We start from the raw sequence: 27,990 nt of genomic DNA, 5'->3' as shown, positions 1-27,990 counted from the left end.
TATAACCCAAAATTGTGATCTTTCCTTTCGTCGGCACTCAAATATTTCTAAAAGAGAAATTCCGTGTCGGTGTTCTTTCAAACCCCGAAAAGACGCAAAGACGACAATTTCTTTTGACATTTATTGAGCCCCTGATAATCAGCAAGGCGTGCAATCCTATATTTACACTATTTACAGACACGGTCTATTGACAAAGAAAATGTACAGTCAATAGAATGACGTGTTTCCTCCCCTGGAGCCAGCATCCGACTGCGTGGTGTCATCGATCGCTGGATGTCACTGGCTGGTGTCATCTATCACTGCTGGTGTCATCTATCGCTGCTGGTGTCATCTATCGTTGCTGGTGTCATCTATCGCTGCTGGTGTCATCTATCGCTGCAGGTCGCTGGCAGGCGCCTGCAGAAACTCGAATGTGAAGTTGCTGACATTTTCCAGAAATTTCTCGTCGTAGGGCGGAGGGTCACAGAGCTTCAGCTTCAATCCGTCCACCGCATCGTAGTAAATAAAGTAATCTGAGGACAGAAATAATAATGTTTCCACACTATCAACACAGTGACCACAGTCAACAGTGTCCACAGTCAACAGTGTCCACAGTCAACACAGTGTCCACAGTCAACACAGTGTCCACACTATCAACACAGTGACCACAGTCAACAGTGTCCACAGTCAACACAGTGTCCACACTATCAACACAGTGACCACAGTCAACAGTGTCCACAGTCAACAGTGTCCACAGTCAACACAGTGTCCACAGTCAACACAGTGTCCACACTATCAACACAGTGTCAACACTATCAACACAGTGTCCACAGTCAACACAGTGTCCACAGTCAACACTATCAACACAGTGTCCACAGTCAACACAGTGTCCACAGTCAATACAGTCTCCACAGTCGACACAGTGTAAGACCACAAACAGGGAGGCAGTCAAGCTGACAACTGTGATCACATCGAAACCGGCAAGGGTTCATTCTGCCAAATGTCCGTTGGCACACTAAAGGTCAAGCGTTCAGAGCATTAACCATGAACTTCCTGTGATCACTGCACTAAACGCATTTTCCTTCAATTGTGGAGGACGTGAGGCGACTTCACTGATCGCCATGTTCTGACGCAGACACACGCGCGTGCGCACGTGGGCGCGATACGGTAATGACAATATTGACTGTAATAAACTTCCTTCCTTAACGAGCTTCAACACTCGACTAACCCTGCATCCAACACTGCTTTTTACAAGCTATGACCACTTCAGTTTGAGTCGTGCTTTATATGAATAATAAATGTTGCAAGTATTAGAACTAGTGTGTGTGTGTGTGTGTGATTTATTTGTTAATTGGAGAGAGAGGTGTGAAGAGGTGTGAAAAAATAGGAGGGAAAGACAGAAAGATAACAGAACTTCCTGTAAGCAGGTGTCACAGGAAAAAGGGTGTGCAAGGAGATAAAGAAGAAGGAAAGATAACGACAGGAAGAGTAAAGCGCGGGACCTACTTTGGAACATGAGCGGCCTGAGGAAGTAGGTCTCCTCCCCCTGTCCTGATGTGACCATGGCGAAAAACCTCGGGTCAGCCTCCTTCAGGCTGTCAATGCTGGTGTCCAGGGCGCTGCTCTGGTGACGAGAAACAGTCAAGATGAATAGTTTGTAATATAATTACTAATGATAGTGGAACCAGGTTTGTTTGTTTGTTTGTTTGTTTCTCGTAGGTTTCTATGTACTTCTCTCTCCCCCTCCATCCCCTACCGATACGAGGTGCCCGACTTAATATTCTGCTTTAGACACTGATCCACTTTCACAACTTTTAAAAAATGAAAAAAAAGCAGCAAACATTTTTCTCAACCCACCCCGCCGTGGGAGGAGATAAGCTCGTGCACGACGGCGACACGCACCTGTAAGGTGGTCAGGCGACTGGAGGTGGGGCTGGGCACGATGAACTGACTCTTTCCGTACACCTGGAGCACGCACAGGAACACCACGCGGTCCAGGGTGTCATCGTCGCCCACGAACTTGTAGCACGTGAAGACATCTGAGACAACAGTCAGTCACAGTTAGTCTTGGGTCTTTGATGTTTTCTCACAGACATATCTTTGTATCAAACGGTTTGGCCACAAGTACCAACACTACAGATAATGACTGATATGGCGAAAAGTGTGGTCAGAGGTGAATGCCAGTCACAGATCGTTAACTCTAAATATCTTCTGTCCTAACATCATTCCACATGAAGGTGCATGGAGGGTTATCGACAAACTTCGTCAAGTACATGTGAAGACAGTCTCAAGACGGAAGTGCGATGATACGAGTGAAAGGGTTATGAGGCTATCTGCTGCAGTGCTACTTAGCGGAAGTAGAAAAGAGACACAAAAAAAAAAACCCAAGTAAATTAAAAAAAGAAAAAAAAAACCCAAAGTCAAATAAACACCGACACCGACAGATAGACAAGTAGAGAGAAAAACAGAAACGTAGAAAAAAATAAAGAATGAAAGAGTACGGTTGTGCTATGATATCACATCTCTTCGCAAATATCTGATATACACAAAATTACTAGGAGGTATTGTGTTTGACACCATCAGCAACTAAGACTACATCACAGCAAGGCAGCCAGCCCTATAAACAGATGTCACATACAGAAAAAGAACAAGTAAACACTCACGTTCACAGCCGCTGGCATCGTAGGTCATGCTCAACGACTGGCAGTTGGATTCTGCTCGCAGAAAATGACCGAACTGGGCGCCGTGTCGAATCCTTATTTGTTGAGCAGGTCCTTGGAAGCTGACGTTGGTCACCTTGATGATCACTGTTTGCTTCTGTATCGCACGGATCAGAATCTCGTAACCGTGTTTCACTGTTGACGAAATATATAACTGTGAGCAAGAACACTTTATCAGAAAATTATTCTACTGTTACCACCACCCCACTACTGTTACCACCACCTCCACCACTACTGTTACTACTCTTTTTTTTCTGTGATTAAAACAAAAATGTCAATCACACAGATAAATGGAAACAGAAAACAACATGAACATAAAGCAAGGTGGAGAGAGAGAAGAGGGGAGGAAGACAGTCAGTTAACCAATCAACTCGTGCCACTTCTCTCATATTTGCGCCACCTGTAAACACTGTCGCTTTTTGCATCTGAACTAGTCAGTAGTTACTATAGCAACCCTTCTATGCTTTGCCCAGCTAGGCTATGAGCTTTTCTTTCCTCTGTTAAAAGCGCTGATAAGAAGATTAATTGTGAGATTGTTGTTATGGACACGACTGGTTCGTGATAATCACTAAGTGTGGGGTAGTGGAGGTCTCGGACTTCCTACACAGACACTTCTCTTACCTTGACTACCCACCCCTCTTCCATCCAGATTTATCGGAATGAAGACAAGTTCAAGGTAGGTGTCCACCCTTTTATTGTTCTTGTATGTAGTCGCAACCAGAGTCTACACACAAACAAAAACATGCCAAGTAATGGATAAACAGCACGAACGCGCGTGCACACACACTCACACAATTTCAAGACAGACCGAGCGATGGCTTCATGGGAGGTCTTAAAATAAGTCTTACATCATGAATCTCAAGTGTAGGTAGACTTTGTTAAGTCCGATCTCAATTCTCAACTTGCCACTAGAGACCGGCAACTGTAGACTCGTTTAAAGACTTGACATGCGCACCAGCCTACAGACAAAACTGGTAATTAAGTCGAGAACATGGCCTCTAGTTAGACTTATTGTAGTATACTTGAAACTTCTGAAAGATAAGCAAGAATCGTGCAACTAACCAAGACTGTCTCCTGGTCCAAGGCTTCCAGTTCCCGCAGCCAGTGTGTCAGCATTTCGTGTGTCCAGTGAAAGACCTTGTGACTGTTGACCAGCCACAGCTGGCACTCGATGTAGGAGCTGCAAATGGACATTTTACAGATGTAAGATATAGTATATACATGAGCTAACATGAACAAAAAATATGTCAAAATTGTATAGATAAGAATAGGTCATATGTACAGGTGTAGCTGCTCGCTTGATTAATTAAATGAATGAGAGAAGGACACCAGTAATGATGACAACATCTGGTGTTACTTTCATCAAATTATCCGGCCTGTCAGACTGTCAGGATGAGGACAGAGATGATTATGAAGTCATCATCCACTTCATTTGAACGAGAGTAATGCGAGGTTGGGTTCACTGACCTTAACCTGTCCACTCCAGTGACGTAATGCCGATGCCTGTCGCCTTTGAAAGTTGTGACGTAGAAGCTGGCGGTTGTGTCCTGTCGAGTTAGTCTGATCTCCGACTGACCGGTCAGCAGCTCGGAGGGGTCACGATGGATGCGTGGGGTGAACGTCTCTGTTCTCTGCAACCACGTGAGTCGCAAGTAATGACAAGCTCTCGTCCATGTCTCGTAAATAATGAAACATAAGAGCTGGCTCAGGAAATTATTCACTTATCTTTCTAGCTTATATCTACGTAAACATTTAACAATGTGTGTGATACTAGACTCTTGTAGAGAGCAAACAATGTGAGTGGTGCTGGACTAACTGTCGCATCTACAACGGCTTTTGCCGAGAGCAAAACAGAGGTGAAGGTGTCTTACTTACGTCATTACGGTAGACACCGAGTGGTGCCGCCATGATGGCAGTGGTTGTTGTTGTCAAGCACTTCCACTGCTCCTCTGTGTGTGCACAACGTCGTCGTTGTCGTAGACTGTGACGATAACACCACCGCTGACTGGGGCGAGGACTGACAGCACGGACGGCGAGGCGGTGTGATCCAGCCCCGTGTAGCCACAAACTGTGCTCGTACTTCCCTTGTTCAGCAGACGACAGTGAACCCTGTGAGCAGCTGACCCCGAGAGCAGGGCGGGGGATTTCCGCGGTGCGTTCAACCCAGTCGCCGCCCTTTAGCTTAGTTTCGGTTTGTGAAGGGAAGAAATTTCCTCTTGTTTCGTATTTGTCCTTCCTCGTCTGAAGCATGAAAAAACTGAATTAAAATAGAATGTGGAATAATTCAATATAACACAATCTCACACACATGCAAACACGCGCTGTCAGACATTTTAGCTTCACACATAGTTTCACTTCACCAAGAAATGGAATTTTTGTAGAAACTGCAGAGACTTTTCCCGTCTTTCCCCTACCTGAGAGATAGAAGCAATCAAGAATATAATACTTTTCTATATATAAGAAGTGATGGATTTTTTTTTTTTTTTTTTTTTGCGTGTTAGGCCAAGATAAAGGTCAGGAGTCGACCCCTGCACGAGTCGGGTACTTGCTGTCATAAACACACCCACGCACCCGATGAAGGCGGTCGATGTTTGTCAACACAACTCAGTCTGTGTGACTGGAAGTGCAGGGCACCGCCCACACCGAATGTAGATGTTTGAAATCACAGAAGTCGTCTGCCATCGTGACACACAACTGAAATTCCCGCTCATGTATATAGCAACAAGTGTATGCGAACTGTTCGTTCTTCTGTACCTTCTCTCATTCAAGTGCATCACGAGGGACCGTCATGCCCCACCATTGGGCCATGTGTGATGGAGGAGATTACTTATCACACATTAGTTTTGTGAGATGTGACAGGGGAGAAAGAGAAAGTAAGGATATTACAAGCAACATCATTAAACTTACACGACTACAGCGAAGACTAATATCATCGCGCCGTGTGTGTCGCGGGGGAGGATGGAGTGGACAGTTGAAAGAAAGAAAAAATAACAACGAGAAACAAAAACAAAATAATAATAAAAGATTAAACAAATAGAAAAAGAAGGGGAGGGCCTGGGACAAAACTTTAAAGACTAACTATGAGAATAAAACTAAGACCAAAAAATAGAAAGATATAACATAAATAATAATTTCCCCATGTAGTGAAATCGATGTTAAGAAGCCAACTCGTTTACCCGGTAAATAGCCTCCATCCGGTTAAACGGGTGGGAAGGGGGCGAGGGACAAGGCAGGGAAGGTTAGGGTTGGCACTATATGTATGGGGAGCATAACTGAGGCAATTGTAGAGCTAAACTTTCCAACTATTCTGACCCGGTGTCACAGCCAGGAAAGAGCGCTTTTATTAGTTCTGAACCAATCGGGTATCGATCCCGTCATTCTTGGTGACTATGGATGATTTTGTGCCTCCTCCTGAATATGTACAGAAACTTTATGCTCCGGAGGCTGCGATACACTCCGCGGTGTCAAAGCCGTGGCAATGGTAAAGCCACAGGACCAGGTCAATAGTAGCTCACGCCGGGTGGACCAGTAGCACTTTTACTCTTTTTTACTTTTTTCTTTTAACGAAGGAGGGGAGGGTCTGGTGCAAAAAAAAATTTAGCTCAAGCTAAACCACTTTTGCATTTAAAGCTTAGGGTTACCTGGTGTTCGACAAGTCGCGGAAGAGGGAGGGTCTGGTGTCAAACTTTGAAATAATTTTCCCCAAACCTTTTGAATGGGAGGGTCTGGTGCAAAGAAGAGGGTCTGGTGCCCGGAGGGCCTTGTGCAGTGGGAGGGTCAGGTGCGCGGAGGGCCTGGTGACTTGGGAGGGTCAGGTGCTTAGACAGGGTCAGGTTCCTAGGGAGGGTCAGGTGCCCGGAGGGCCTGGTGCAGGGGGAGGGTCAGGTGCGCGGAGGGCCTGGTGACTTGGGAGGGTCAGGTGCTTAGACAGGGTCAGGTTCCTAGGGAGGGTCAGGTGCCCGGAGGGCCTGGTGCAGGGGGAGGGTCAGGTGCGCGGAGGGCCTGGTGCCTTGGGAGGGTCAGGTGCTTAGGGAGGGTCAGATGAGCGCTCAGGGTTGAAAACACACTTCCACTCATTAGTAACTTCAATTTTGTACTAGAAGCATAGTGGTACTTCGTTTCCTTCAAGTATGCTGAACAGGAGGGTCTGGTGCGGAGGGTCTGATGCCAAACTTTGAAATGTTTGTTCGAGGGGAAGGGGTGGTGTAACACTTTGAAAACACACTTCCACTCACTAGTAACTTCTATTTGATAGTCGAAGCTTAGGGGTACGTCGTTTTCTTCAAGTTTACTGAAAGGGAGGGTCGGGTGCGGAGGGTCTGGTGCAACACTTTGAAAACACCCTTCTAGCTATTAGTAACTTCAATTTGATGCTAGAAGCTTAGGGGAACCTCGTTTCGTTCAAGTATACCCAACAGGAGGGTCTGGTGCGGAGGGCCTGGTGCAGAGGGCCTGGTGCGGAGGGCCTGGTGCGGAGGGCCTGGTGCGGAGGGCCTGGTGCTAGGGGAGGCGTGGCACAAGGCAGGGAAGGTAAAAGTCGGCGCTATATATATGGGGAGCAGGTGTGCCGAAAGGCGCGAGAAAGTGAACATGGCAATAGAGAAAGGTTACTATTAGCCATGTAGTGCTCACCCAGTTGTGTATTTTTGATCGGCAAATGAGCGCTCGCTCGGCGTGCGACGCCCTCGGTCGAAAGTGATCGTTGTCTGCGTCCCGTCCTACCGCGAGCCGGTTTCTACGCGGACCGAAGAAGGTGTGGTACGGGTTGGCTCGGTGGCGATTCGCGGCTGTCGTTGTCGCGTTTCCCACGGCTCAGGCGTGGGCTGGTTGAGCAGAGAGAGGGGTTGGTCCTCCTGCTCCTCTCGGCCAGCCGCGTCGGCGCATCGAATAACGCTTGACTGTGTCTCGAGTGAAAGAGCTCGCCCGTGTCGATCGGGTGAAGCTCAGCACGTGGAAATGTTGAACCGATGATTCGGTTGCAAGAGCGAAAAGCAAGCGTCCTTCGGCGCTACTACCGAACGAAATGCACGCACGGACGCAGAACCCGCGGCCTCGCGGCGACTGGTTCGTGGGAATCGGTTCCGTGAAGCCATTGAGCATTCTGGTTGATCCTGCCAGTAGTCATATGCTTGTCTCAAAGATTAAGCCATGTATGTCTAACTTCACACCCTCGTATTGTGAACCCGCAATTGGCTCATTAAATCAGTCGAGGTTCCTTAGATGATCCATTTCTACTTGGATAACTGTGGCAATTCTAGAGCTAATACATGCAAACCAGCTCCGACCGGGTGTCAAAGCCAGGAAAGAGCGCTTTTATTAGTTCAAAACCAGTCGGGGTTTCGGCCCCGTCCCCTTTGGTGACTGGATAACTTTGTGCCGATCGCATGGCCTCGAGCCGGCGAAGTATCTTTTTCCTGTCTGCCTTATCAAATGTCAATGGTACGTGACATGTCTACCATGTTGACTACGGGAATAAGGGTTCGATTCCGGAGAGGGAGCATGAGAAACGGCTACCACATCCAAGGCGCGCAACTTCCCAGCTCGGGGAGGTAGTGACGAAAAATAACAATACGGAACTCTTTTGAGGCTCCGTAATTGGAATGAGTACACTTTAAACCCGTTAACGAGGATCAATTGGAGGGCAAGTCTGATGCCAGCAGCCGTGGTAATTCCATCTCCAATAGCGTATAATAAAGTTGTTGCGATTAAAAAGCTCGTAGTTGGATCTCAGGCATACTTTGAAGAAATTAGAGTGTTCAAAGCAGGCTCGTCAGCCTGAATAATGGTGCATGGAATAATGGAATAGCACCTCGCTTCTATTTTGCTGGTTTTGGCAACACGAGGCAATGATTAAGAGGGACAGACGTGGGCATCCGTATTGCGGTGTTAGAGGCGAACTTCTTGGATCATTGCAAGACGAACAACTGCGAAAGCATTTGCCATTGGTCAAGAATGAAAGTCAGAGGCTCGAAGACGATCAGATACTGTCGTAGTTCTGATTATAAACGATGCCAGCTAGCGATCCGCAGGTGTTTATCGTTTCTTTACTTATTCAGTCGAGCGGAGAGCGAGGCGCAAGCCCATCGCTTCTGGAATTAAGCTCGCGCCGGCACCTCGCCTGGGGCGGTACATCTGTCAAAAGGTAACGCAGGTGTCCTAAGGCGAGCTCAGCGAGGACGGAAACCTCGCGTAGAGCAAAAGGGCAAAAGCTCGCTTGATTTTGATTTTCAGTACGAATACAGACCGTGAAAGCGTGGCCTATCGATCCTTTTGAATTTCGGAGTGTGAATCAAGAGGTATAGCATACAAACGATCGTATAGGCACGCATTGTACCCCCCAGTACAGTTACAAAAGCCTCTACAAGGTAGCATCAAATAAAGACTCTGCGAAGAATAGGAGGCAATAAAGTCTGTGTATCCAGTGGTGACTTGCATTGGTTCGTCGGTCCCCCGTGCAACGCGTGAGTTGCTTGTCCGATGTCATCTTAGCCCATGAAGTTCTAGTCCTTCAGTGGAGCCTCAAAGCCGACAGTACCAGGCCATTAGCCGCTCAGGCCGTAGCACTTTCCCCCTTTTTTTTTTAACGAGAGAGGTGAGGGTCTGGTGCAAAAATTCTTATCCTAGCTCAAGCTAAATCACTTTTGCATTTAAAGCTTAGGGTTACCTGGTGTTCGGCAAGTCGCGGAAGACGGAGGGTCTGGTGTAAAACTTTGAAATAATTTTCCCCAAACCATTTGAATGGGAGGGTCTGGTGCAAAGAAGAGGGTCAGGTGCGCGGAGGGCCTGGTGCACGGGGAGGGTCAGGTGCTTAGGGAGGGTCAGGTTCCTAGGGAGGGTCAGGTGCCCGGAGGGCCTGGTGCAGGGGGAGGGTCAGGTGCTTAGGGAGGGTCAGCTGCCCGGAGGGCCTGGTGCAATGGGAGGCGTGGCACAAGGTCGGCGCTATGTAGCAGGCGTCCCGAAAGGTGCTCGAAAGGGACCGTGTCAAGAAAGAAGGTTTCTAGATATGACATGCTCACCCAGTTGTGTATCTTTCATCGGCAGGTTTTGTCTATGAACTGAAATCGATGTTTGGCATTGAAGTAGCTTGGGTACCTGGTTTTTCGCAAAGTCGCGGAAGAGGGAGGGTCTGGTGTAAAACTTAGAAATAATTTTCCCCAAACTATTTGAAAGGGAGGGTCTGGTGCAAAGAAGAGGGTCTGGTGCAAAACATTGAAATCCCCATGAACTCAAATGGATATTTAGCATTGAAGCTTATATTACTTGGCTCTGCAGTTTGCTTAGACATAACACCATAAAACGACAGCGAGATCAAGCTAGACAGACGGACGGACCAACGGACGGACGGACGGACGGACGGACGGACGGACGGACGGACGGACGGACGGACGGACGGACGGACGGACGGACGGACGGACAGACAGACAGACAAAGAGATAGAAGGAGAAAGAACTTTGCTTTGCTATCATGTCTATTTTGAGGGACTAAGGGTTTTTCAAAGAGATAACGATTTGCCTGCAGTTCTTTCCCTTGACTGTAAAGTGTCACCGCAAAGTGGTGAGCATCTGAAAACATTGGACATCCGTCATCTCGTGTGAGGGAGTTGAAGTGCGAACACAGAACTCACCATTCAAACTAAAAATGTCTTTCGAAGTGATTTACCGATTTACGTACTTTGACATCAGTTTACTCAGTGTGGGAAACTGTAGAAGAGGATTAAACAAAGAATGCCTATCAGTGTTTAGTCACAGTGGAAATGTTTAACTGAATTGTCTACTCTGAAACGTCAAATCTCGGTTTTCTAGAACTAATTATAGACAATGATGCCTTCCATATAAATCAGACATCGCCCAAGTTCTTCATCAGAATAATCATGGAAGATACACCACTTGGTCTAAGCTCAACTTTAAAGTTGATGGCACATTGCAAACTCTCATCGCCTCGAACACCAAACTCGACTATGTCAGCCTCACGTGGACCCGGCGGCTCGTCTGACGTTGACGTTCACGTTGACGTCGCTGACGTCGTCAAGAAAGGAAAGAAGACTCACAACCTCTCCTCCTGCCTCACTGCTCTCAGCTGTTTCCACAAAAAGACGACATCTTGGGAGGAGGACGAGGAGCACCACGACATGAAACCAGAACTTCTGGTCGGTGGACACCTCCACCTGAGACCGCCCTACCAACTGACAGACAACCGTGAAGAAGCGAAGATAACTCGCGTCGGTGCTGAAAGTTGTGGCAACGGGGCTGATGACGCGCCGCTTCCCGTTACAAACAGGCCACGACTGGTTTTACTCAGAAAATCAAAGCCGTTTGAGAAGGAATTTATGGTTGTCAGTGTAACTGGCTTCCTCACGATGAAGTCCATCAGCAGTCTACAGGACACAGGTAAACAGTCTCCTCGATACCTCCCACCCCACCTGTCCTAGTATTGTGCTACAAGAAAGATTTAATATTAGAAAATAAAACGTAGAGTGCAAATTACTAAATAAATTAAACCGAGAACAGAAAAAGTTAATTAAAGGACTCGACAATTTAGTTAAGGTAATTAACGAGTAGAAAACAGGGAAAAAAAATTGGGGGTGAGGTCGTTGAGATGAAGTCTCTTTTGACTTCCAAGAAAAAGCATTTGGATTGCTACAGACACTTGAAATACTTCTTACCAAGGGAAAAAAACAGTGGAATGAGAGGTTATATAAATACTGCACATCATGACAATGGTCCACAAAGCATTCTACCAGGCAAACATGAGTTCGTGGATTAGAAAACAGATGATGTTGATGACAGGGACATTATTGAGAACAATGACAAAAAGCTTTGTGGTGATGACTGAACTGACTCAAATTTGAAGACAGGTGAGAAAGACAAGTATTCACTCCGCAGACGATACAGTATCTGGGCTGTCTTTCATCATTATCAGACAAGCCCAGAAAATCTCAATGAACAAAAAAAAAAAAAAAAAAAAAAAAATCAGTGCGTGCCTACGTCGGGTCCACGACACCGTTGGTCGTGCACTGACCTGTTGGCGTAGTTAGGTAGATGTGTTAGGTTGTCTGATGTCTGTGTGTGTGTGTGTGCGTTCATTCACCTGCCAATGATACACATTTCTGCTCTTGCAGCTGCGAGTTTCCTGAAGAGGGACTACATCCTGGAGGATGGTCAGTACGCTGCTACGTTCATGAACATGAAGACACTGACGTACGTGGCTGTCAACACGGAATCACACGTTTACTTGGTGAGTGACTGTCATACAGATTGTTAGAGTACAACACGTGGACATTTTATTATAAAATTGAATGATGCATAAATTAAGTTGAGACAGTGTAAACTATTTTATCTGGTAATGTCCCTTGTCGAGCTACTTCTTCCTAAATCTGACACGTGACTGGCTATCCCATGAAATTTTATTTACTTTTGTCAAAAGAGCTTCCAGATATAAACGACATTCTTGTCACTTGTTGAAGATATAGATATTTGTTACTTTATCACGTGTGACTCAAAACACTAATACCTTTCCATTATATATATAAATGTGTGTGTGATGCTTACTGATACTTCTCGCCTTTGAACCATGTGACACTTGTGACTTGCAGTGTGAACTAGCCGGTGACCCTCCGTCATGCAGACATCCTTGTCTCTTCATTTTGCAGACACCGGGAAGAATACAGCTCCTCCCTACTGAGACTCCAGGTAAGCTGTGTGTAGAGTAGTCAGGAAAATTCGTTATCGACGTTATGTCCACGTTATGTAACATTCAGCAATGAAAATGAAATAAAAAGGAGACTCAAAGCACATTCATCATACAGTTACCTGTAGTTTTCATGGATTAAGACTCAGACACAAGGTGCAAGCACGCTCACCGGTGCTCACTGGTAGAGCATGTGAACATTCACTGACAACTTTTGCTCTGGATTTGTTTTTAGCAATGAATAACAATAATTACTGTTTGATTGTAGGAAAGTACCTCGGGTACAGAGGCAGCGTGGTTGAGGTGACAGATGACATCTCCTCATTCAACATGTTGCCCGCATCCAGTGACACACCAGTGGCTGACCATCACATTGTCAGGGTTCGGAGACTGAAGACAACTACCTCGAGGGTTGAGCCTGAGTCGTCTTCTGAAGATTTCGACATGGCCGGCGACCATCACATCCACGAGACCAATGGCGGAAATTCATGTCCACCCATCTCCCCGCCCAGGAACACCACGAGAGTTCTCTCAACAGCCACCTGTGTGGTTTCACACGGTTAAGCTGAAAACAACTGATGAGAATAGAGATAAGTAGGAAACATAGACTTCCAGCTTCACAGATGTGATAAATGTCGTAGAGACCCAATGTGCAGAGCAGGGCGAACGAATGCATCGTCGAGTGCCCCGGATGTAAACACCTGCCCAGCCTGGCACACAGGTGGGAGTATGGCGGTGCCATTAGCAACAGACGGCCAGTAGTAGAAGATGTGGAAGTGACTTGTTGAGGAATAACTAGTGAAAGGTTATTAGGACCCAAGATTCAGCCAAGCTTGGGCCAAGCTTGTGATAGGGAAGAGAGAGAGAGAGACAGACAGAGAGACAGACAAACAGAGAGAGAGAGACCGAGAGAGAGATAGACAGAATGAATCGAATTAAAGAGAGATAGTGGGAATTGTATATAGATATATATGTATAGAAGTTCCATGTATTTTTGTATTTGTGAGTTGTAAATACCGCCTGATGTTATACACTTATATTAGTCCCTTTGATAAAGTGGATAGTGATGTGTGTTGCATCTAGGATATATCAACGTATGGCCTTAAAAGATAATAATATAAAAAATAAGCAAAGGTACAAAACAGAAAAGAGAAGCTAGGCCAACAAGATATCTTTTGGCATCTTTGAATACAGTAGTGGGATGCTCATGGAGATGTTTGTGTTTTGTTGAGTGAAAGAGCGCGTGTCAGTATTGTGTTCAGTCTGTGTGTTCACTCAGGTGAGGTGGTTGTACACAGAATACAGGTGTCATCACTTCAGCTCCAATCTCAGAAGATTATTGTAGGTCTGCTGACATGAAGAGAACAACCATAAACATTTTGAGTGAGAAATCATTTGTCCACACAAGACCCCAACTTTCTCTGCACATTTCCACACCTCACCCTCACCCACCATTGATGTCGACACAGCTCTCCACTTGATGAACCTTACATCACCTCTTACATCACCTCTTTCATTTAACAGTTTTCTTAAGCACAACCAACAGTAAACATACATTTCAGAGGAAAAAATAAATAAAACTTTGTAAGAAAAAAACCAAAACAAATATAGTTTGAAAATTTACATATGATTTAAAACACGTATGTGGCATGATTTTTGTAACGCAGATATTATCACACCATTGTGTGTTGACTGCTCTCTATTTACTTTGAGATTAATAATTATATATATTTATGTATTAATAGTAACTCAGCTTTGATACTTCCGGCAAGGACGACTACGACGACTGCCGAGGGTGTGATCAAACTCACCAACATCCGCTGCTAAGTCGGTTTAGTCGTGGGTCTGTTCGAAGCAGGAAACAGAAAAGAAGTACGAGTAGCCGGTAAAAAATGTCGGTGATTTCCCTGTTTGGTACACCATTTTCAAATTGTGTCAACATGCAAATCATCCCCCCCCCACACACACACACACACACACACACTGACCGAACTGTACTGTGTGGTTCCCCACAGGAAGTTTCTGATTGTACCGAGAGGAAAAGTTGTGATGCTCTTAGGTCACAGAAATAAGAAGGAAATAGAGAAGGATGTGAATACAACTGAGAGTAGCAAGTATGTACAGCAGTTTAGTGAATACACTGAGTACACTGAGCAAATGAGTATAGCAACTGAGTACAACAAATGAGAGCAAATTAACAGGCTATTGTTAAATGAAAACTGTAAAATGCCGGCGCTCAGCAGTTTGCTGAGAGATAACAGCTAAGAGAGAAAGACAGACCGCCAGACAAACGAGAAAACAGTGAAAGAAGGAAATTTATTGAATTGAATTGGAAAAGAATTAGTTTCAATTTAGGTTACTCCCCGTGGGAAACACTGTTTGGTCAAAATACTTCCCCTGTGTAGAAAAAATGGGGTTAAACCTAAGGAGCCAATCAGCGAATTGTTCGATGATGTCGATGATTGAGGGAAGGACATAAATACCTGACGACTCGCCGGTCACTTGACTTACCAACAGCTCGTTCACTTAGTTGGGTGGCACACAAGATGGAACCCAGGCCTCTGATCTGTGGACACCTGCAGCTGAGACAGTCGTACCAACTGACAGACAACTGTGACGAGGCGGAGATAACTCGCGTCGGTGATGACGCGCCACAGCCCGTTAAAAACAAGCTACGACAGGTTTTACTGAGAAAACCGGGTGAGATTGAGTTTATGGTTGTCTCTGAAACTGGCTTAATCCTGACCATGGAGTCCATCAGCAGTCTAGATGACCCAGGTAAGCAGTGTCCTCGATACATCTTACCTCACCTTTACATAAGACAAAGGTAAACAGTTTCCTAGCTACCTCTGTATCACACCTGGGCTTGCATCTTTGGTCCTAGTGTAGTATTACAAAAACAAGGTTTCATGATGAGCAATGTGAAGAGGACGACGAGTAGAAAAGGCGAAAGGAAAGACTGCAGACTGTCTTTATGTTGGAGGTCGTTGAGATAAAGTCTTTTTCACTTTCCAAGAAATATCATTCAGCTTTCAGACACTTGAAATAATACAATGATCATAAAAAGCTGTAAAGAAAGGCCATAGAAATACTGCAATCATGACAATTGCCCACAAAATATTCCCCAGGGCGAAACTGAATTCGTGGAGCAGAAAACAGATGACGTTGATGACAGGGACAACAAGGACAAAGCTTTCATGTTGATGACTGAACTGACTCAACGTTGAAGACAGATGCAAAGAATTACTACTCACATTCCTCTTGTTGCTGCTCAGCTCGACTTTCAAGCATTGTCCGAGTCGTCTTTCATCGTCTTCAGACCGCACAGCGAACGAAAGTGTCAATGATAAGAAAGATGAGTGTGAGAATATGTGGGGTCCACGGCACCGTTGGTCGTGCACTCACGTGCTAACGTAGTCAGGTAGATGTGTTAGTTTGTCTGTTGTCTGTTGTGTGTGTGTGAGTGTGAGTGTGTACATTCATCTGCCAATGATACACATTTCTGCTCTTGCAGCTGCGCGTTTCCTGAAGAGAGACTACACCCTGAAGGAGGATGGTCAGTACGCGGCCACCTTCATGAACATGAAGACACTGACGTACGTGGCTGTCAACCAGGAATCACAAGTTCACCTGGTGAGTGACTGTCATACAGACTGTTAGAGTACAATACGTGGACCTTTTATTATAAAATAGAATAATGCATAAATTAAGTTGATACAGTGCAAACTATTTTATCTGGTAATGTCCCTTGTTGAGCTACTTCTTCCTAAATCTGACACGTGACTGGCTATCCCATGAAATTTTATTTACTTTTGTCAAAAGAGCTTCCAGATATAAATCACACTCTTGTCACATGTTGAAGATATAGATATTTGCTACTTTATCATATGTGACTCGAAACACTAATATATATATATTCATGTGATGCTTACTGACACTTGTCACCTTTAAACCATGTGACACTTGTGACTTGCAGTGTGAACTATCCGGTGACCCTAAGTCATGCCGACATCCTTGTCTCTTCATCATGCAGGATACGGGGACAACACGTCTCCTCCCGACTGTGACTCCAGGTGCGGTAAATACCTATATGAGGGCCAGGTGGAGTAGTCGCTGTTGGTGACATGTTTGTGTCTCCCTTACAGCAGATACTTTGCACACGATGATCACATGCCAGGTGCTACAGGGGAGTTAAGTGTCCACAGTAAAAGTCAATGTAGAAGTGTAATGCAGAGAATATTAAGACCCTCGACGACGCCCTCGCTATTTTTCTCGCAAATAATGGGTTGGCATATTGCTACAGTTACTGCTACCTTTTGTTTCAGGAAAATACCTGGGGTACAGAGGCAGCACAGTTGAGGTGACAGATGACATCTCATCATTCAACATGCAGCCATACTCGACTGACACACAAGTGGCTGACCATCCTCACTCGTCCTCTGAAGACCTCGCCATGGTCGCTGACTACCACGTCCACTAGAGGCCAATGACAACAATTCATCTCCACCACCAGCAACACCACCACAGTTGAACAGCTGCTTGCTGGATTATGCACAGGCAAACCAGAAGTTTGATGTCATCAATCTTATTCTCTGGGGTTACATCTACATCCGTACATCTACAGTCATCTTACTTTACTGCCGAAAGACAGCAAGTCCTCGCATTGTTCTTTTTTATTACATCTTTGTTACAATTTGTGATCTTGTTCAGCGCAACGAGTCCGCCTTTGTCTGAGATATTGGGCTTTATAAATTCCCACTTATTATTATTATTGTTATTATTATTATTAATAAAAAACTGCAGATGTGTCAGTTATTCAAACTATAAACAAACAAGAACAAAAATAATGCACAAATGTGATAAATGCCAATGAGACCTCATGGAGACTGAGGAAATGTTTATTGATAGCTGTTTACTAAGCTGTGATGACAAATTACAGATATAAAAGTTTGTGAAGGGGGAAATGTGCAGTTTACTCATGTCAGCAGAGTACAAATTCTGAGCAAAAACTGATATAACTGGTATACTATATTGGTATGTCACAAACCTGCTGTCACAAGGTGTCACAAAGCTGCTGTTTATCTTTTTTAGTTTTGTGTGAATGGTATAGGTACAGTAAATTAAGTTGATCAGTTTGTTTATTGATTATTTTTTCTAATATTATTTACATTTTTTAAATTCAGATTTTATTGATGTTTTTATCTAGCTGCAAGTTGTAGTGCTGTATATGACAGAATGTTTATCCTCTACTGAGGTTGTGAATGTGATATGATGTGCAGCCTATTAGTGGAAGCAGAGTTTAATTATTAACCAAAAAGCAGTATTAATGTACAGGTCTCCTTAAACTCATCTCAGAATTGTTCTTGTGTCGTTAAGAGGGCAAGAGAGGTTTAAAAGCCTGCTAGTCACTGCTTGTCATGTGATAATGATGAATAGGGCGATAGTGTTGGTGCCAGACTTCTATTCCCTCCACGAGTGGAGCAGACGCGCTGTTAAACGGGTGATCATAGGGTGGATGGGTAACTATGGGAACGAGCTAGTGATTGAGTGTGTGTATACAATCTAGATTGCATGTCTAGAATATTTCTTTGTGACTTTGTGAGTTGAATTGTCCAAGACCATTTTGAAACTCATTAAATTTACTAGTCTATACACATGGCAAGCAATAAGAATCGGGTAACAGTAGCGGTGCATTTGTTTATACATTTGGCAATGTGGTTGTTAATTTTTACACCTATGTATTGGTTTCCTGGTCGTACGAGTATGTAAAAATGTGCTTACATTCACCATTTGTAAAAATATGGATGTTACTTTGTGGCATGCAATATTGTTGGCATTGGCATGTTAAGACAGTTTAGGGAATCCTTTTAGATGTATCATAGTGAGGAAAAGGAAGCTGTTTACCTGTTCCTCAGTTTTGATTTTACCTGAAATATATATTTTGTCGGTACGTCTGTCTCGTGTTTTTATAGTTTGTATATAAATCATCCTCATCCTCGCGCCATTTGCTTGTAAACGCTATATTCACCATGAAATTTCAAAAACAGAATATAATTATTACTACTTTCACACTTCTCAGAATCTCTTTCTCGCCATTAAACAAAGGTCACATTAAAACAGGATGAAGCTGCTAATTTAGTCTCATGTAAGTGCAAAGTACAGGCCTATCTTAACTTGTGCAAAAAAAACAACAACAAACAAACAAACAAACAAACGAAATAGTATAATTACCAGGTTCATTTAGAACACACACAGCTTTAATCCCTTCTGCTCAGTCTGCTCAGCTCCACTCTTCTCTGTTAGGCGGAATCGTGCCTGATACACATAATTTGTATAACCATAAACTTTTTCTGCAATGTCATCTCAGTATCATCATGATCATAATCGGGTATAGGCCAGCCCCCCCTCAGTTGGGTCCATGTGTTCCCCCCGTCCTTTGCCTCGCTCTCTACTGTTCTTTTCCAAGTCAGCTTTGGTCTCCCAACTCTCCTCTTCCCCTGAGGGTTCCAGTCAAGTGCCTGCCTGGCCATGGTGTCAGTTGGTTTGTGCAGGGTGTGTCCTATCCAGCCACATTTGTGCTTTTTGATGTCTTTGCATTCTGGTTGTTTTTTTTATAATAATAATTTCTTTTGTTGCAACCGACTGGACCTTTTAAGACAACGTGTATTTCAGTCATGCTCATTCATGTTTGTGTATGCTCACTCAGAATAAAGACGTCAGTACCTTGCTATTTCATATTAGGACAACTTGTAAGGGAAGTAAGCCACCGAGGCAAGCATGAACAATCAAGCAGTTATGTCCCCTGGTTTAAATAGACTTGACAACTGCAACCAAGTTTTAATGGACAAAATTACTCTGAATCTTTCGGTGAAATTAATGTTTTTAGAGATTTTTTGTGTTTCATCTACTCGTCTTCCTCTGGAGATTGATGAAACGCTCAGTTGTTGTTATCCGATTCTTTATTGCTTTTCTATATTTGTCTTTTATTAGTCATCGATACTTTTATCCTTCAGTCTTTCACATGTTGTCCATGTCTCGTTCTTGTCTCAAGCTCTAAGACCCAGCTCCTTAATTACAAGTGTGATGGTGTGACCGAACTCACCAACATCCTCTGGTAAGTCGGTTTAGTCGTGGGTGTGTTTAGTCGTGGGTGTGTTCAATCACGAAGTACGAAACAGAAAAAGCGTTTGGGCAGCCCGGATAAAAAGTGCCCCCCACACACACTGACCGAATTTACAATGGGGTTCCCCACAGGAAGTTTCTGATTGTACCAAAGGGAAACAGTTGTGCTGCTCATAGAAATAAGAAGAAGGAAATAGAAAAGAATGTAATATATACATAAAAATCCATTAAAATATATTTAAGAATTATGGGAGGAAATACATAGATATGTTCAATTTTGAGATTTAATGGGGTGAAGGAAAATATTTTTGTCAGACCCTTGGTGTCCCCAGTAGGAGCTGTGGCTTTATTTAGTGTGAAGGGGACTGTCACGCTTGATCACTCAGCCTCCACATCCGCCACATCCGCAACTATCGAGTAGCAGTCGTAAACATCAGGCTTTTGTTTCTGTTCTGTGGGATTTTGTTTTTGAACTTGTGTTGGCGGGTGTATGAATGAGTGCCAGGAACTTTCTTTTTGATTTGTTGAATGTTGGATGTCGCCGCTAGAGAACCGGGTTTTGTTTATACGAGAGAAGCGACTTTCTTGATGAAGTCACTGATGTTATAAAGTGGCTAACTGCGATGTTTGGGAATTTCTCGCACTCGCACTACACTCGTCAACAAGTCGACATACAACGAGCCACCTCCTGTTAGGGTGTTCGTACCTCATGCAAACTGCGCTACACCATCTGAACACACTATGGGGTTCATAGGCCACACAAACAGCACCATGCCATATGAACTTTCTGCATTTTAACCCCTGAACTCAAAGGGTCGTGTACATATCGAGAGCCTTACCTTCACCCAACTAATACTAACTATGTAGCGTCAGTCTCACGAGAAGGAATAGTAGAATGACTGAGGTCAACAGACGAATAAAGAAGAGGTCAGGTGTTGCGATGTGACCTCTTTGCACCTGCTTGTTGTGAAGGGGGTGGCTGCTCCGTTACAGGGTACACCACCCGTAAAGGTTCTCATGATCCTCACTAGTCTGTTGTTACCTGTTGTTACCTGTCTGTATTTTAAATACAATACAAACGCAGATACACAGACAACATTATTTTCTTTATGTCCGTGGAGGAGCATTGTCTGCCTTTGGTCAAGCTCTGTTAATCCTGGATTGTGAAAACATTTTGTACTGTAGACATATTGTGAAAACACATAAACTGTACCTTGAGACTGCTTGTAATAATAAAACTGTCAAATAGGAAGCAAAAACCTGTTTGTGTTACTGCATGGCATCAGCATCCCACCTGCTGTCACACACTCCTGTCTCCAGGTTGACACAGCTGGTAATAATGATTTGACTTGCTCCATCCCTTGTTTATTTACAGACCACTGCAGGATGTGTTAAAAGCCTGATCATCACTTAGATAAACAATCATTAACAGCTGCCTGCGGTGACAATAATATTTGGAGAGACCCAAGTAGATGTTTAGTATCAGGGCCTGCCGCTAGACTGCCATTAATAACACTAGAATAATTACACATTACCCATTATCACATTACTGAAATGATATTCAAGAAAGCAAGCAAATCCAGAGATGTATTCATAAATTTTATTTCTCACACACGTACGCGCGTACACACACACACACACACTCATACATATACAAAAACACAGGCATGCACAATCTGTTATTGCGATATAGTGGGAAATAAAATGTAGACATGTGTGTGTAGGGGAGATGACATCATTACATGAGCAGGTGACATGCTGCTTCACTAATTTATTTTGCTCAAACAATAATCAAAGCTTTAAAGTTTTCTGAAGTTCTTACATCAGGATGCAGGATGAAACTCGCAGGGAATACAGAATTGTGAAATTTTTACAAATCAACTAGAAATACATTTGAATACTATAATAGAATCAATAACGAATTGTTAAAAGCCCTCTTATAATAGGTGTCAACATGAGGAAAACAGTTTTAGTAAACAAATTTAATTGTCTCTGATGTTGCAGGTCACGCGGCGATCGGCGCCATTAAGCCACACGAGCCCGACAAACAAGATAATCTACTTGCGACCATCACAGTTGTTGACAGAAAACACAACTCGTAAACAATCGTTATGGACATGTGTTGGTCACTTTCTACTCTTGTAATTGCACATTGTACTATCGGTATGTTGATCTGTTTGTCCTTACCGTGTTCCGAGATAATCTGTAAAAACAGTATAAATAGGATGAGTGGACAGATGAAGTAAGACAGGCAATTAGTTCTTGTCACACTCTCAACAACTACGAGACATGAGCGTGATCACGTGGCAGGTCCTGGTTGTCGTGACAATCGCAAGTTTGGTTGTCGGCCAGAAGTATGGTGAGAGATCTTTGTTTTCTACTTGCTGGGCTTGTTTTGTTTGTATTCATTCACTCATCCACTCATTCACTCACCCACCCAACCCACTCCACTCATTCACTCACTCACTTTAGGAAAACTAGCTCAGATAATATTCTTTATATAAAAACAGACAAATAAAAAAGAGAAATTCCTACAAAGAAAGTAGGAAACCCTAACAAGGGTTGCAGAAGTTTTCTAAACCGTATATAATCTTTCTAGCAAATATTCTTTGGGTGATAGCATGCTATCACACACCTGCGCTTGACGGGTATCTCTTTCTTACCCTCCACCCCATATAATTTATTAAGCTGTCATCGTTAACGACATGTCTATCAACAGACAGGAGGGTTACACCAGAGCAATGCCGGGATAGCAACATCCCGTTTGCACAGTACACGTACCAACAGTACCTCCAACAAAGAGACTTGTACATCAGGAACAACTGCGTGAGTACTCAGCTGCTTTTATACATTCTTCAGATTACTGTGTTTGTCTCTCCATTGTGATGCTTCAGAAGTTTATGTTTACTCTCATCAGTGATGCTATAGAAGTTAATCTTTGTCTCATTCATGTCAACTCAAAAGTTTGTATGTCTCATCAATGAGACTCAAAAGTTTGTATTTATCTCTTACTAATGACTGCATAAATTTGTAAGTCTGTCTCTCGTGAAATTTTATTTCATCTGTGACAATACAAAAGTTTGTGTTTGTCCTTCACCAGTCCAGGTACGTAAGAGATGATAATGACAAACGCCAGGTGCTAGACGCTAGAGCACGGCAATTTATTTACCTTTGCTTTCTCAACTACCACAACACTGCTGTCCTCGTTGACCGCTGCAATCAGACCATCCGTCGCCTTGGCTTGAGTAAGTCTTCATTCAGTCCATCCTGAGTAAGGCAAAATCTCGAATCTTACTTATTGGAAACAAAGCAAAAATTAAAAAAAAGTAAAGCAACACCCACGTGGATGGAGAAGCAGGGAGAGAGAAGGGGTGGAAGAAGAAGAGAGAATGAAGGGACGAGACAGAGAAGGGGAAAGATGATTAGAGGCCACTGATGAAAATCCTGTTTTCTTGCAGCATTCAGCACTCCTCCGCCGCTGACTACTGCTGGAACTACTGTGACTGCTACAACTGGTGGGACTGGAACTACTGGAACTACTACTGTGACTACTGGTGGGACTGGAACTACTGTGACTGATACAACTGTTGGGACTGAAACTACTGGAACTACTACTGTGACTGATACAACTTTTGGGATTGGAACTACTGTTGGGACTGGTGGCTAAACAACAGGAACCTCTACTGTTACTGAAATTGCTGGAACATGATTAACAGACATGCCTACCACAAGTCTACTAAACAGCAACGGTTACTGCTTTCCTCCTGTCTTTTGATTAGTCCTCTCCAAGACTTCGATGTCACTAGATTGTATCACAAGTAATGACTACATCCAAATAACAGGCGACCTTTCTTAATTCTCATTTGTGCGACATCTTCTACAACGTTCAGTTAGTCTTCTAGGTCCTTTACTTTACTTATTCCAGTGGCACCACCATTCCATGTTTGCAGATTTTTTTTCAGAGCTGCTTTTTTTCGAGACGCTCAGAAAAATGTTAGAGCTTTTTTTTCTCTTAATTCTCTACAAGACCAGAATGTGAACCACTGGAAATAAAGATGAGGAGACTTTAATGATTTTAAACTCGAAGAATGTTTTCGGGATTTTCTCTTGAATGTTGTCCTTCAAGGAATAAAGAAAGTGTCGTCGACCATGATGCAGTCTGTCACCATTCATTGTGTGTGTGTGTGTGTGCTTGCCTGTGTATATATGTATGCGTGTTTGTGCGTTCGGGTGAGTTGATATGCATGCTCTCCTGGTAGTTTGTGTTTGTTCCTCTCTGTCTTTGCGTGAGCGCGTGCGTTTTGTAGCCATTATGAATATTGTAGTATTGTCCCCTGTAACTTTATGTGAGGGACGTGTGAGTGTTGTAGTACAGTCCCCTAAACTTATTTTGACGTGGGTAGTGAGGATCGAGCTAAACTCTCCCCCATGTGCCCCGTTCCCGGGGGACCAGTGTTCACTTTTCTACTAAAAAACCAGGAATACTGCAACAGTGTGTGTGTTTTGAGATTTGACAGTACATTATAATTTTGTTCCACTTGGCAGAAGGGAAGGGTTAAATATATATATATATATATATATTTGAAGCTGTAAAGTTAATTTTTACTTGTACGAAAACATGCTTTAGTGTTTAGATCACATGTTGATAATAAGTGGCATTATACAACACATTTAATATTTGCATATTAATCATTACATTTCAAAATAAAAGTCTATTAAACAACATTTTCATACATCAGTTACTATGAGATTAAAATCATTAGTAGCAATTTTGCGAGACCGAAACTGATAAAAGTTGCAGAAAATTAAAAGGTCTGTTTGATGCCAACCAATATTAATAATACATAGATAAAAAAAGACGAGAAGAGAGATAAAAATACCATACCTTCAGATTAAAAGAAATTTGAATTCAGACGGGTATATCTGGAATCTATTAAAACCGCACAAATATTACAAAATTTCATAAAATAAAAGACGAAAATGAAATACCTCTTGCAGCGAGGATTATTAAGTTCACAGGGTGGTGGCGGCATTACCTAGTTTTGAATCGGTTTTGTCCGTTAGACTACAGATTAATTTGTAGATTTACAGTTTAATGAAATCTGGCACAGGCTATAAATACTTTCTGCCGTAAAGAATGGCAAGACCACTCATCGGAGGAAACGTGAAGTCCCAGAGTGATGAGCATCACAATGAGTCCGATAGTGTTTGCGGTCATAGCTGCAATTATTCCAGGTCTGTTTGGAGGCCTGACTCAAGGTAAGCTCCAGTAGTCACCTATTAGAAATTATTTTCTCAACATTCTTCTTTTGTGGCAACGCAATTTTTTCCACATGAAAGTGATCTATTATAGAAATTTACCTGACACATTTATCTCTCTACTGAGTGGGTGTGCCGATAATAATTAGTTATTGTCATCATCAGTAGTGGCAACAGCAGCAGTATTCAGAGAGAAACTTGTGAGAGCACATACTTCTAAAGTGTAAGGTTGATATTTTACTGGATTACTGTTATCTTCCTGAGCGAACAGAAGACGGGATGAAATGGAATCTTTGTTTTGTTGGTTTGAAGGTCTGGCTGTGCCCCAAACCACTCGGCCAAGTCTCGACTACCTGAGACAGGAAGTCAATCGTCTGTACCAGTTGAACTCTTACCTGCGAAGAGTTTCCACCAATAAAAGATGTGTGAGTATTTTTATTTTGATATATATGTTTAGGTATTTTGAAAACTGAAAAACACTAGAAATACCGATAGCGGAGACGTTTACATAAATAAGAACAGACTTTACATTACACTCAGGTAACCGGAAGCTTTGTACAAACCAGCCTCGTTTTAAAAGCTAAGCTGAAACGTGGCAAAGCCGAAAGCACAGTACACACAAGCCTCGTTCTAGTACTTAATTGAAAAATAAATCCTCTGCAAGCAGTCCATTAACACAAGTTTGTGGTGTAACAGACATCAACATCTCACTAATTTCATCTTTCTCCTATCTACATGTGTGTGTGTGTTTAGGGAAAGGGACTATGACGTAGGGTTACTAAAAATAGACTACTGTACTAATGTAGTGTGGATGTTTACATAACAGGACTACTACAGACATCTTTGCCAACAACGTAGTAAAGGTCATGCATGGGGTTACGAGGGACAACCCGAAAACGAGCAGGCGAGGGGTCGATGGTCGTTCAGCGGGAATGATTACAACCACTACAGCTACTACTACAACCTCTACAGCCGAGAGTACAACGACCTCATGCGTTCTCTCGATAACCAATGCCGCCGATGCTTCAACTATGGTTTACGTGAGTATTTAGAGAAATATACTTTAAGGGACTAGATTATTTAACACAATAAATGAGGTGAATAAGGTGGACTAAGCACGTAGAGCAGCGGTTCTCAACCTTTTACTTGTGACGACCCCCCTGACGAACACCGGTACCTCCGCGACCCCCCTTAGCCAGCTACGTCGGTGGAAGAGGGGGGGGGGGAGCCTTAGCTAACCTCCAACGTCGCGTCGAGGAAATCAACAACGGAAGAACAAAGTTCGTATCTGCAAGAAGTCTAACTGTTAATGAAATTTTACTAAAGCAAATTCTGTGGTGCTAATAAATATTATTTTATTAGTTTTATTAGACACTCACTTTGATTAATGAGAAGGTTGAGCCTGCTTGCTGTTGCATAGAGAAGCGAACCTGTGTGCGATGTTCGTACCCACTGCTATTTGCAGCTCAGCCTCTGCGTCCACACGATTTCTGTATTGAGACTTCAGTGCTGCCAATGCTGAAAATCCTTGCTCACACATATACGAAGTTGAAAATGGCAGAAGAACTTTCATTGCTGGAGAGGGAGAGGGGAGTCCGCGATGAGAGATTGGGGGAGAGAGGGCAAAAGGCGAGAGGAGGGAGATTGTAGGCTTAATTGTTTAGAGGGGGATTGTGTTTTGAGTTTTGTAAGTGAGAAGTCACTGCATGTCGATACAGTGTACTTGAATAGGGAGAAGAGATTTGGAGTATGATCGCCCTCACCACTCGGTTACACAATCTAAGCTAATTTCACTAATACCGGTATAAGAAACTTTTTAAAAAAATGACCACCTTCGCGACCCCCTTGTAGGCACGTCGCGACCCCCCAGGGGGTCGCGCCCCACAGGTTGAGAACCGCTGACGTAGAGTATTTATCAGGTTATCGACATTACAGTGTTTAGTGCCAGGAGGGCCGAGGGGTTGAGGCAATGTTTTAGTGAACAGAACATTGAACATAACGTCAATTGTTAAATCTGTAATACTGAAGTTTGACACTTTTCAGCATCGAGTACTCCAGCAACTACTACAACCACAACAGAAGCACCCACGACCACGCAGAGTCCAACTACACCAGAGCCTACGACGACCACGAGCACTATAATCAGTATGATCACCTCCGCTATTCAGTCCACAGTCTCCACCACATCTCCTGTAATATGCAGAAAAAGAGGCGGCGGGGCTAGTTCTGGGTGTATACCAACTCCTGCAGAGACTACAAGCACCACTGTAGCCCCCTTAGAGACCACAGGCACCACCACACCTGCAATGTGCAGGAAACGAGGCGTACCGTGTATACCAATCTAAAATCCTTGCTAACCAGAAATATGTACCGAGACCTATGTATGCAATCACCAAAAACTGAGGGCTACGACTACAAACTGCGCTGTATTGAGAAACACCTGGAGACAGTCAAACAATTCTTGTGGTCAACCTTAAAGTAATCTTGTGAGTGGTGCACGTGTAAAGCATGCTAGAATGCACACGTGCGCACATACCGCTGATTGACATTATTTGGGGAAAATTAGGTTCAATGAAAAAATAAAGTCCGGCATTGTCTGATTGTCCTGTCATCTCAACTCATCTTTTAGTGTTGACGTGGCGGAGATGTAAAGAAGAATGAACTGAACGTTTTTAAAATTTAAAACCTCTTGGCTGCTCAACACATATTCCAATATTTCAAACTGACTCTGTACTGTCACTGTTCATTTTGCTGTACAGTCCAGTGCTTGTTTCTTGATAATTATACTTATGTTAACATGATGCTGTTATGCTGACGTAATAAAAAAGTGCAGTTACTTTGGCTTGTTTATAACTTACTATGTAAATATTAACGTTTAAATGAGATAACCTAGTATTCTAATACACATTTATATACAAACACACACACGCATACCTTAAATGATATTGGGATAATACTTTACACACACACACACAGACACGCGCGCGCACGCGCACGCACACACACAAACAACGCTTGACGAGCCCCCGCAGATGACGATGACGATGAAGAGATTTGTAGATGAATCGAATCCAAGAGACACAAGTTCACAGAATGTCCCTGACACAGTTATAAGGAAGATGGCGGAGAAGACCGTTGTGTTTTCTCCTCTCACTTGACTATTTTTAGAGCGTCTGCTTTTCTCTTATCTCTGACGTCTTTTTCTGCTCCAAGTGACGTGGAA

General features: G+C 43.5%; 5 protein-coding genes across 5 annotated transcripts; 4 read left to right on the top strand and 1 right to left on the bottom strand.

Moving 5' to 3' along the window:
* Positions 1–107: 107 nt before the first annotated feature.
* Positions 108–11,911, bottom strand: LOC112555836. The gene is made up of 9 exons (XM_025224368.1): positions 11,787–11,911; positions 4,575–4,940; positions 4,167–4,330; positions 3,762–3,879; positions 3,321–3,423; positions 2,643–2,834; positions 1,882–2,018; positions 1,486–1,603; positions 108–512 (listed from the first exon to the last, which is right to left on the bottom strand). The coding sequence occupies exons 2-9, from the start codon at positions 4,605–4,607 to the stop codon at positions 370–372; spliced, it is 1,008 nt and encodes a 335-aa protein (XP_025080153.1). The 5' UTR covers positions 4,608–4,940; positions 11,787–11,911; the 3' UTR covers positions 108–369.
* LOC112555837 lies at positions 11,782–13,089 on the top strand. Its single transcript, XM_025224369.1, has 3 exons — positions 11,782–11,933; positions 12,292–12,388; positions 12,655–13,089. Exons 1-3 carry the CDS (start codon positions 11,793–11,795, stop codon positions 12,948–12,950), a joined length of 534 nt encoding a protein of 177 aa, XP_025080154.1. The 5' UTR covers positions 11,782–11,792; the 3' UTR covers positions 12,951–13,089.
* Positions 13,090–14,749: 1,660 nt separating this feature from the next.
* On the top strand, positions 14,750–18,336 carry LOC112555866. The gene is made up of 4 exons (XM_025224429.1): positions 14,750–15,164; positions 15,901–16,019; positions 16,363–16,459; positions 16,712–18,336. Exons 1-4 carry the CDS (start codon positions 14,933–14,935, stop codon positions 16,864–16,866), a joined length of 603 nt encoding a protein of 200 aa, XP_025080214.1. The 5' UTR covers positions 14,750–14,932; the 3' UTR covers positions 16,867–18,336.
* A 3,394-nt stretch (positions 18,337–21,730) lies between these two features.
* LOC112555229 lies at positions 21,731–23,661 on the top strand. Its single transcript, XM_025223529.1, has 4 exons — positions 21,731–21,867; positions 22,228–22,334; positions 22,609–22,753; positions 22,967–23,661. Exons 1-4 carry the CDS (start codon positions 21,798–21,800, stop codon positions 23,173–23,175), a joined length of 531 nt encoding a protein of 176 aa, XP_025079314.1. The 5' UTR covers positions 21,731–21,797; the 3' UTR covers positions 23,176–23,661.
* A 993-nt stretch (positions 23,662–24,654) lies between these two features.
* On the top strand, positions 24,655–27,594 carry LOC112555313 (bypass of stop codon protein 1-like). The gene is made up of 4 exons (XM_025223662.1): positions 24,655–24,767; positions 25,080–25,192; positions 25,594–25,807; positions 26,811–27,594. The coding sequence occupies exons 1-4, from the start codon at positions 24,689–24,691 to the stop codon at positions 27,110–27,112; spliced, it is 708 nt and encodes a 235-aa protein (XP_025079447.1). The 5' UTR covers positions 24,655–24,688; the 3' UTR covers positions 27,113–27,594.
* Positions 27,595–27,990: the final 396 nt, after the last annotated feature.

The sequence above is a fragment of the Pomacea canaliculata genome, linkage group LG14 (genome assembly GCF_003073045.1).
Source record: "Pomacea canaliculata isolate SZHN2017 linkage group LG14, ASM307304v1, whole genome shotgun sequence".
Taxonomy (NCBI): domain Eukaryota; kingdom Metazoa; phylum Mollusca; class Gastropoda; order Architaenioglossa; family Ampullariidae; genus Pomacea; species Pomacea canaliculata.
This window is presented reverse-complemented; position numbering and strand designations above follow the sequence as displayed.